The sequence below is a fragment of the Brienomyrus brachyistius genome, chromosome 6 (assembly GCF_023856365.1).
Source record: "Brienomyrus brachyistius isolate T26 chromosome 6, BBRACH_0.4, whole genome shotgun sequence".
NCBI lineage: Eukaryota > Metazoa > Chordata > Actinopteri > Osteoglossiformes > Mormyridae > Brienomyrus > Brienomyrus brachyistius.
In genome coordinates this window covers 17,371,721-17,380,116 of record NC_064538.1, presented here as the reverse complement: position 1 = coordinate 17,380,116, position 8,396 = coordinate 17,371,721, and the positions used below count along the sequence as shown (strand labels likewise).

The window sequence follows — 8,396 nt, the reverse complement described above, 5'->3', positions numbered from 1 at the left end:
ATACATAAGATTATTTTATATTACATCATTCGCCACAGCTAAAAACATAACGGGTATCATGAGATACAGTAGTGTTAGTATGCTAAAAAAAAAAATGTTCAACAACTAAAGAAGATCAGTACTAATATCTACACAACCTAACAAAGAGAAACACTAGCAATTTTAGCATTATTCTTACTAATTACAAAAAAGATCCCTGCAAACTCTGTTAAGGTTCGTGTCAGTATGTTTCGCGTTCGAGATGCTGTGTAACCACTCTGGGGCTGCTGATTTGACCATGACGCAGCAAACGAGCAAGGACAGTACACACAAAGGGTAATACCAGACGATAAACGGTGCACCAAAATGGCGGATGATGGCCTTTGTGGATGGTACCGCCCGTGACGTCATGTGCAATGTTATCATATCGACGCGGGAAAATAATGTTCTTTGATTTCAGATGAATTCAGATGAATATACATGCACTTCGTATGCAAATGGTCTGTTTCACAGTAGTGTATTATCCACCTAGTTTTGCCTTGCATATATTAAAACATCTTTTCTGCACTGGATATGCGATCGGAAGATGGAAATATAGATGGATTTCAATTATTTTAAAATGGTCAGAATGTTGAGGAGTTTTAAAGGTAACATCTGCCTTTCATTTTAGACATCATAAAATGGGAAGAGAAAAAAGACATTGGATTGTAAATGACGAATGAGCTCTAAACAGGAAATTAAAATGTTGACTGTCTTCAGCTCGAACATCATATATATCAGGGTTGCCAAATTTGGTCAGCTGGCTGGAGTGACATATTCAATTCGAGACAAGGCTGAACACGCATTTGCATGCATTTTTGCAAACTACCCCAGTGGCTTTGATGTAATTTTAGGTTCATAATGGAATAATATATATTTTTTGCGTGTCTGAGTCTGAAAGCGTGAATGTCACGGCAGATACGTGGGAGTTGGCAACCCTTATAAACGGTGATTTGAAATACAAAAATTTAAAAATCATTCCGTGTCTATATATTGCTCAACGATTTTACTCACAAGAGGGAGACATTTTCCTGTATTTTATAGTAAGAATTTTACGAGCTCAGAAGTCTCCTCTTCATGTTACAAGAATTCAAAATAAATGTTACTTCGATGCAGAGTAGCGTGTGTGTATATATAGGCCTATACTGAATATTCACTTTCATTTAATTTCATGCTTGTATTGAACTGCTTGTATTATTTTGTTATAGTACTTATACCACTTTTAAGGTAGGCTACTATGCTTGAAACAAAATCGTTGCGTCCTGTCGATCGGTTTATGAATATGTTCTTTTTAAAAATAACATCATCCGTTTAAATGTTATTTTTCATCTGCATAATCCTGAAGAAAAAAGGGGAATTTCTTAGAGTTCGAATCCATGAGGATTGAACTGGGAATCCCGCTTTCTCATCTGTGGGTAATTCCCAGCCCAGTTATCTACATATAGGGAAACTGAAGTGGACAGCAAATTGCATAGAAAATCAACACTGCCTCTTCTGCCAGGTATGTTGCATGTGCCTTCACATCTTTTACTAGGCTTTTGCACTGCATACATCATGTTAGTTATTAAACACTAATAGCTATTTCAGTACTCGTCAGTTTCAATCCACTGTTAAGTTTCACAGATTATATATTACAACCTTATAGCACTGACATAAGAATCTGAGCTATCGATGAATCAGATAAACCTCATACTACAAAAGTGTAGACTCACGGGTGTACTGCCAGATCAAAATAGGGACCGTGTTTCGTACGTTGCTCACTGCAAAGGGAGAGGGAGAAGTGGGACACATCGGTTCCAAATAAGGCATTGTAGAAAGAAGTACGAAAAAAAATGGAAAAAACAATGATGCAGGAAATTCCCACAGGATGCGTTTAGCTGGCGAATGCAGCTGAGAGGTGCTCGGCACAAGAGGCAATTTCTCAGGATCTCGGGATGTCAGGGCGCATCAAGAGCGACATGACCGCTTCACTCGGCTGGCCAAAGTAATACCTGCAAAAAACGGTAAACCGTGAGTCCATTTTAAAGGTTTGATAGTGATTTAGACCATGCGGTTTGCATGTTTATATTATTATTGATTAAAATACAAGCAAAATTACGAAGTTTGCTTGTGTTTATCTATACGATCGAGAAGACATTACGGGGAAATGCATGTTCTATATTGAACGTATTGCCTATTCGTTTTATCAATTAATAGTGCCCTTATTCATTTATTAATTATTAAATTAACTTTGAAGGTAATAAATTATAGTTTTGCGACTAGAACGGACTAATAGATCGGTGCAAAATGAGACCTGGTGAGTGACAGATTTAATTCTCTGTGATACTTACAGGTGTGATTAAACAGCATATTATTGTAAAAGGTAACAATGTAGTGCGAGTATTAGTGCGTTTTCGTTTAGAACTATTGCAGGTATTTTAGATACTAATAGTTAAAGCCACCCCCCCCCTTTTAATGTGTGGGAAACAAGCGTTCTTATGTTCAAGTTAGTTGAAGTTTTCACTTTTGGTACTGGGGTACTTTAAGAGAATATTAATCCCTAAAATGTAAACAATCTATTTAAATAAATTGTGGGCTGCTACTGGATCAGTATTAAAACATATCAAACATATCATTAAAACATATCAAAGAAACAGCAATAATTATTGTTCACCAAGCTCTGACAGCGTTAGTTATGTGCGTGTGATAATGATTTAGGCTGCTCCGGTTCTTGGAGGGAAGTCATGCACGTGTTGAATCATAACCCACATTTCTACTCTTGCTGAGCACAGTCGACAGTGCTCAGTCCCCTTCTACTTCCTCCGCAGCACAATGGGAGTCCACCTCTGGATGTTGTTGGCTGCTATAAACGGAGTCACCGCCACCTACCGTCCCTGGCCGGTCACCCACTGCCGAGTGGTAAGTGACCGCACCGAGAGGTGAGCTGCACCTGGATGGCTGAAATCGGGCGCACGTTCACACACCTTCACGGAGGAACCGTTTCACTCTACCCACCTCCTCTGTTGTGGGAAGTTGTGAGAATCTTCTATGTCAGACTGGAGGCAGCAGTACTGAACTTTGATCATTATAAACAGCATCATTAAATGTAATTTAATAATAACACGGGTTGTACAGGAAAAAAAAATACCAGAAAAGGATTTAACGGTTTTCTTAATAAAAATGACCTTTTCGTATTTTTGTGCTCTTATGAATGTAATTAAAAACATGTAAACATTTTTATTTTTAAATACATCACAGTATAATTTCCTTATGTGTTTATTCTTGTCTTTTTTATATAGAATAAAAAATGCAATATTTGCAGTCAGTTCATGGAATGTAATTTCCGCCTGTAGCCATGGCTACCATCACTAACGTGTTTTACACACTTTTACTTCAGCAAGGGTGTTTGTGAGGGGAATTTTCTTGGAAAGAGGATATGTGAGCACACGACAATGCCATATGCTGACTTTTGAAATTTGAGTTGTAGTGCTTAAGGCTGCATTAAGGTGCACGTAATTCGCCCTATGGTCCATGCAGTGTAGGGAGTGGGATGGCTTTTGATGGGCTCTGACATGAGTAAAACGGCAATGTGTGGTAGTCTGGGCTGCACACCTTCATGGTGATGAATGTGTTTTGGCTGCTACCCATGGTGCATGTTTGGATAAAGTGCCTCCACATTCTGGACCAAATGGATTGAGTTAAAACCCAAGTCCTGGGACTGCTATGCAGAAAGGAATGTTCTTTCCTTCAGGTATTAATCTGGACCTGACTTTACACAGGGTGCTTTGTCTGTAAAAGAAGTCCATAATCTGCTGCCTGTGCTGAAATTGTTTTTCTAAGAGTCTAGAAAATGATGGAAGTACAACGTTTGGCTTGATATAACCTCATTTATTTCACATATAGCTGGAGGCATACAGCATCTGTGACCAATAAAATCGGGGAATCACATTGAACTTCCTGTTTCTTAGCGTGTTTGCAGGAAAAACAGTAACAGTAATCGTGTTTGTATTTCTTATTTGTTTGTTGACTGAACATCAGTTCTTTGGTATTGCCTAGTTTGCACAAGACTCTTAAAGCAAATCCCTTTATTCTGATATTTTAGTGTGCTAGGAAAAGCCAGAATGAACATAATGGCAACATTCTTGTGTATTTAGGAATCTCTGTTGCTAGATTCATTAATGTGATTGTTTTTTGTTTTGCTTGATTTTTCTGTAAGGAAAACATAAGTGAAACTTTATCTGGCTGCATGTGAGAGGTCTTAGCATAAGCTATATGTTTCTTACTTTTTTGCCACTTTTTTTGCGCAGGTTGACAGGGTTGCAAACTGCACAAGCAGGAATCTGAAAACCATCCCTAGAGAGCTACCTCCTGGCATACATGAGTTGGACCTTTCATACAACCTTCTCCAGAACCTTACGCAAGAACTCATGTCCTCCTACACCTCGGTTCACCGTCTCAATCTGCACTCAAACAAGATTCAGTGCATTCAGCCAGGCCTTTTTGAAAACATGACAAATCTTCAGGTTCTGGATCTTTCCCGAAATGATTTGTATATCATTGCGTTGTCAAGGACTCCAGTTGGGCCTCTCTCCTCCGTGAAAAAACTAGATCTTTCAGGCAATGGCTTGTACACAGGCATGACTGATTATTTCTTGGAGGATGCCCCAGCACTTCTGAATCTTTCACTTGAGGGTAACAGCATCACCAAAATCACAAACAACACCTTTTTCAGATCAAAATCTCTGAGGAACATTGATCTTCACAATAATGTCATCCTTGAGATTGAGGGAGGAGCATTTAACTCGATGCCACATCTCTCTGAGCTTGATTTGTCCATGAACTCTATCACTTGTATCACTGACTTTAACCTTTTGCAACTAAAGACATTAAACCTGAGTCAAAACAGCATGGAGTCATTTCAGACTAGGGACTGGGACCGTGAGTATGAACTTTTGTATCTTGACCTTAGGGAAAACAAAATACATTACTTTCCTTTTCTCCCAAGAAGAAACAAGCTAATATATCTTGATTTATCCAGAAACCTTCTGACTGGCGTTAACACTATGTTCACTGCAGAGCAAACAGAGTTCATGATCAATGATGAAAGTAGATTCACAGATGACACTGAAAATATGTATAATAATTTAACAAAACTCCGATACCTTGACTTGAGTTATAATCAAATTAAACGTATCCCAACGTCTTTTTTTAACAACATGGCATCCCTGGAGATGTTAAATCTAAGTAACAGCTGCATGGAGGCATTCTACATTGACCAAGATAGTCCTTTAAATTCCCTGAAGATCCTCGATTTGAGTTTTAATGTCCTTCAGGATCTCTCCTTTGGAGAAAACACACTCCAGTCCTTAGAGGAGCTTTATCTGCAGGCCAACTCACTCAGTGTCAAGGATTCCTACATTTTCCACAGACTTCCCAGCATAAGAGACCTTCACCTTCAAGAGAACCTCCTAAAAATCTGTGATCTTCCCCCAAAAAGGCAGGATTTGGAGGAAAGTGATTGCATTATTTTATCCAACATCTCAACTCTGCATTACTTATATCTGACAAGAAACAGCCTGCAGTCTTTACCCCAGTATGCTTTCTCCGGAAGTGGATTGAAGGTCCTGGATTTATCCTATAATGCAGGCATAAAGATTGACAAGAATGCTTATATTGGCTTGGAAACATCATTGACTTACCTGTCCCTTAGGGGGAACCAGCTCCAGATGCTAAACTATGACCTGTCTTGCTTGAGTTGCCTCCAAAATTTGGATGTGTCCACTAATAACCTGACTGCTCTCCCAATATGGAATAAAGAGTCTTCCATTGAGTCCCTAAACCTTCAGAATAATAGTCTCATCACACTGGAGTACAACACAGTGCAGATGTTGGGAAAAACGCTGAAAAAACTCTATCTTGGATCCAACCCTCTGAACTGCTGTAACAGCCTGAGGTTCCTGCAGATGGTCCAGAAATCCACTGTGGACATCCCTGACATTGCTACTGTGATGTGTCAATACACCCAGGACTCCAAACACATTGAGATAAACATTGCAAGATTATCACAGGAGCACTGCGCGACAGTGGACCAAAAAATCGTGTACATCATCATCATCATCATCACCTTGTCTCTGATTTTGGTGGTAGTCCTGGTCCTTCTGTCCAAAATATGCCACACTCGGGCATACCGCCTAAGAGGAAGTTATAAGGCATGATAAACCATTCTAGAAACAGAAAAAAGTACCATATGCTAGACTAAATGGAGTATTGCTACGTGAAGTGCTCAGTGTGGGTAGACCATTGGTAAAATTTATTTTAATTTAACTATTGCATCGTCAGCTGCAAAAAAAAAAGTATTATTACTTGATTTGCAGGAAATAACTTAAATGTACAGTTATGCTTTGCAATCAAAATTATAATTTCAAAAAATATATTTTGTGGCTGGATTACATTATTATAGTCTTATTTTTGATAAAGTAGGTCAATATTTTGCACTTTAATAATTGTAACTGAGCTATGCTTGTGTTTTATGAATTGTAGGTATATGATATTGTGACAACTTGTCACAAAGACCATCTGTCATACTATGGTGAGACTTTCAGATAGATATCACAGAGCAAGCAATAAAATGACAACACAACAGAAATTAAAAGACTTGAAACATAGCCCATATATGCAAATATATAGTGTATTTTCATCGTTGTGTAATTCCTATGGAACAACAACAGTGAGTATTATTTTGTCATCTATTTACAGAAAAATGTGTCACAGGCTGAGCTATGGTCGGGCCAAAACAGGAAGATGTCGCTGTCAGGACACCTGTGTAAAAATGTGACGTTTTCACAGCACTGGTATCCTGTTCAGGGCGTAGAACCCTATGCTGCCTGGGATAGGCGCCAGCGTCCCCTCTGCCCCAGCAGCTGGAAGATGGATGGATGTTTTCACAGCTTGTACTGCACTGTGGATAGTTTTCCTGTTGTTGTCCAAGCATTATGGACTCATTTAGCCGAAGTCTGTGTTAAATGACCATGTGCGATTCAAAGTGTGCATTCCAGGAATGCGGATTTCCTGATGCAGACGTGTATTACATATACCCGCAGTTTTGAGGTTACCCTTTTCCTTACATGAAAGTGCCGTGAGTCATCTGGCAAGGCAGAGTTTTGATCAATTAAATGATTCCAGAGATTAGTAAGCGTAAAAAAGAAAGGATAGACAGTACACTTTTGCCGAAACCAAATTGGCACTTAATGGCGCTTAATTCCACACATTTAAACTGTTTAGGGGAATGAATGAGCATTGTAAGCACAAAGTGTACTCTGTGTTCTATTGTGGGGAATTTACCTGGCATGCGAAGTCGCTGTCTGAGTAAACCACAGCCAGAGTAAGGTCTGTAGGCACTCAGGTTTATAGGTGCGATCTGCTTCATATCACTCAAACTCCAGAATAATGCATTTCTCCCAGAATGCCTCTTTCGTTTCATTCGTTGTTCCTCTTCCTCTGTGTTTTGCATTTTAGGGATGATTTGTACGACTAATTATCAACACTATGTATTGACATGGATATCGATGTGCTGTAAGCCCTGTTCAGAGCCCAACCCTTGCTGTAATTCTTTCAACTGTCAAAGTATCCGATTTCCAAGAAATAATGTTTCAAACATTATACAGTTATATTTGCCGGATTGATAATGGAAATATGACACGGTATTGCCATATTCGGAATATTGAAGCAAAAAAAAAAACAAAAAACAAAATTGACTCAAAGAATGATAGTGGAAATTATCTAGACGTGTTACTAAGTTCGGATGAACAGAGATTCCTTTAGAAAGAGTGTCTCCCTTTCTTGTAGATATTAATAGGCATTTATTTGAGAAAAAATATACATTAGCCAGTGCACTTCGATATCTTAATGTTGTCTGTTCACAGTATACAGTATCTGATGCTCAACTATCTGACTGGGTCACTAAAAAAGAATATTCAATAATAATCAATATAATTACACACCCGCACCATGTGAGAACCTGCTTTCATTGTCTGCCTTAGCTTGTATGTTCTGCTTTAATCTGTAACTATATGAAGGATGTGTTATCATGGAAATGTACGTTTTAGAGTAAAATATATTCTGTTTATATATTTATATGTTTTGTACCTTTTCTTAAGTAAATTATCCCTGTACCCAAGCATTGGTTTGCTGTTTTGGCTTGTGGGGTTTTTGAATGGGTAGAACAAACAAGGATAGACTCTAAACTAGTCAACAAATGTCGTGCCACAGACTAGAAGATGACAATTTTGTCCCACTGTGTTTGACATGTGTCTTTGACAAGACCTATGAAAACAGTCCATAAAGTGGTCTCTGAAGATAATGCCTTCGATGGCGTTACATTTTCCTCTGGACATGGGGTG

At 38.7% G+C, this 8,396-nt stretch overlaps 1 protein-coding gene across 3 annotated transcripts; it reads left to right on the top strand.

The window, feature by feature from the left end:
• The first annotated feature begins 1,133 nt into the window (after nucleotides 1-1,133).
• On the top strand, nucleotides 1,134-8,173 carry lrrc32 (leucine rich repeat containing 32). 3 transcript variants are annotated; one of them, XM_049017445.1, is made up of 4 exons: nucleotides 1,134-1,519; nucleotides 1,885-2,021; nucleotides 2,826-2,916; nucleotides 4,305-8,173. In XM_049017445.1, the coding sequence occupies exons 3-4, from the start codon at nucleotides 2,830-2,832 to the stop codon at nucleotides 6,210-6,212; spliced, it is 1,995 nt and encodes a 664-aa protein (XP_048873402.1). In that variant the 5' UTR covers nucleotides 1,134-1,519; nucleotides 1,885-2,021; nucleotides 2,826-2,829; the 3' UTR covers nucleotides 6,213-8,173. The 3 variants fall into 3 exon arrangements, with proteins under 3 accessions (XP_048873402.1, XP_048873400.1, XP_048873401.1); XM_049017443.1 differs by having other exon boundaries at nucleotides 2,790-2,916; XM_049017444.1 differs by lacking the exon at nucleotides 1,134-1,519 and having other exon boundaries at nucleotides 1,584-2,021; nucleotides 2,790-2,916.
• The last annotated feature ends 223 nt before the right edge of the window (nucleotides 8,174-8,396 follow it).

What these genes read in the sequence shown, in the direction of transcription:
- lrrc32 (XM_049017445.1), top strand. Translation starts at nt 2,830, where the DNA reads ATGGGAGTCCACCTCTGGATGTTGTTGGCTGCTATAAACGGAGTCACC. An exon ending in CGGTCACCCACTGCCGAGTG is followed by an intron (nt 2,917 to 4,304) that starts GTAAGTGACCGC and finishes TTTTTTGCGCAG; the next exon opens with GTTGACAGGGTTGCAAACTG.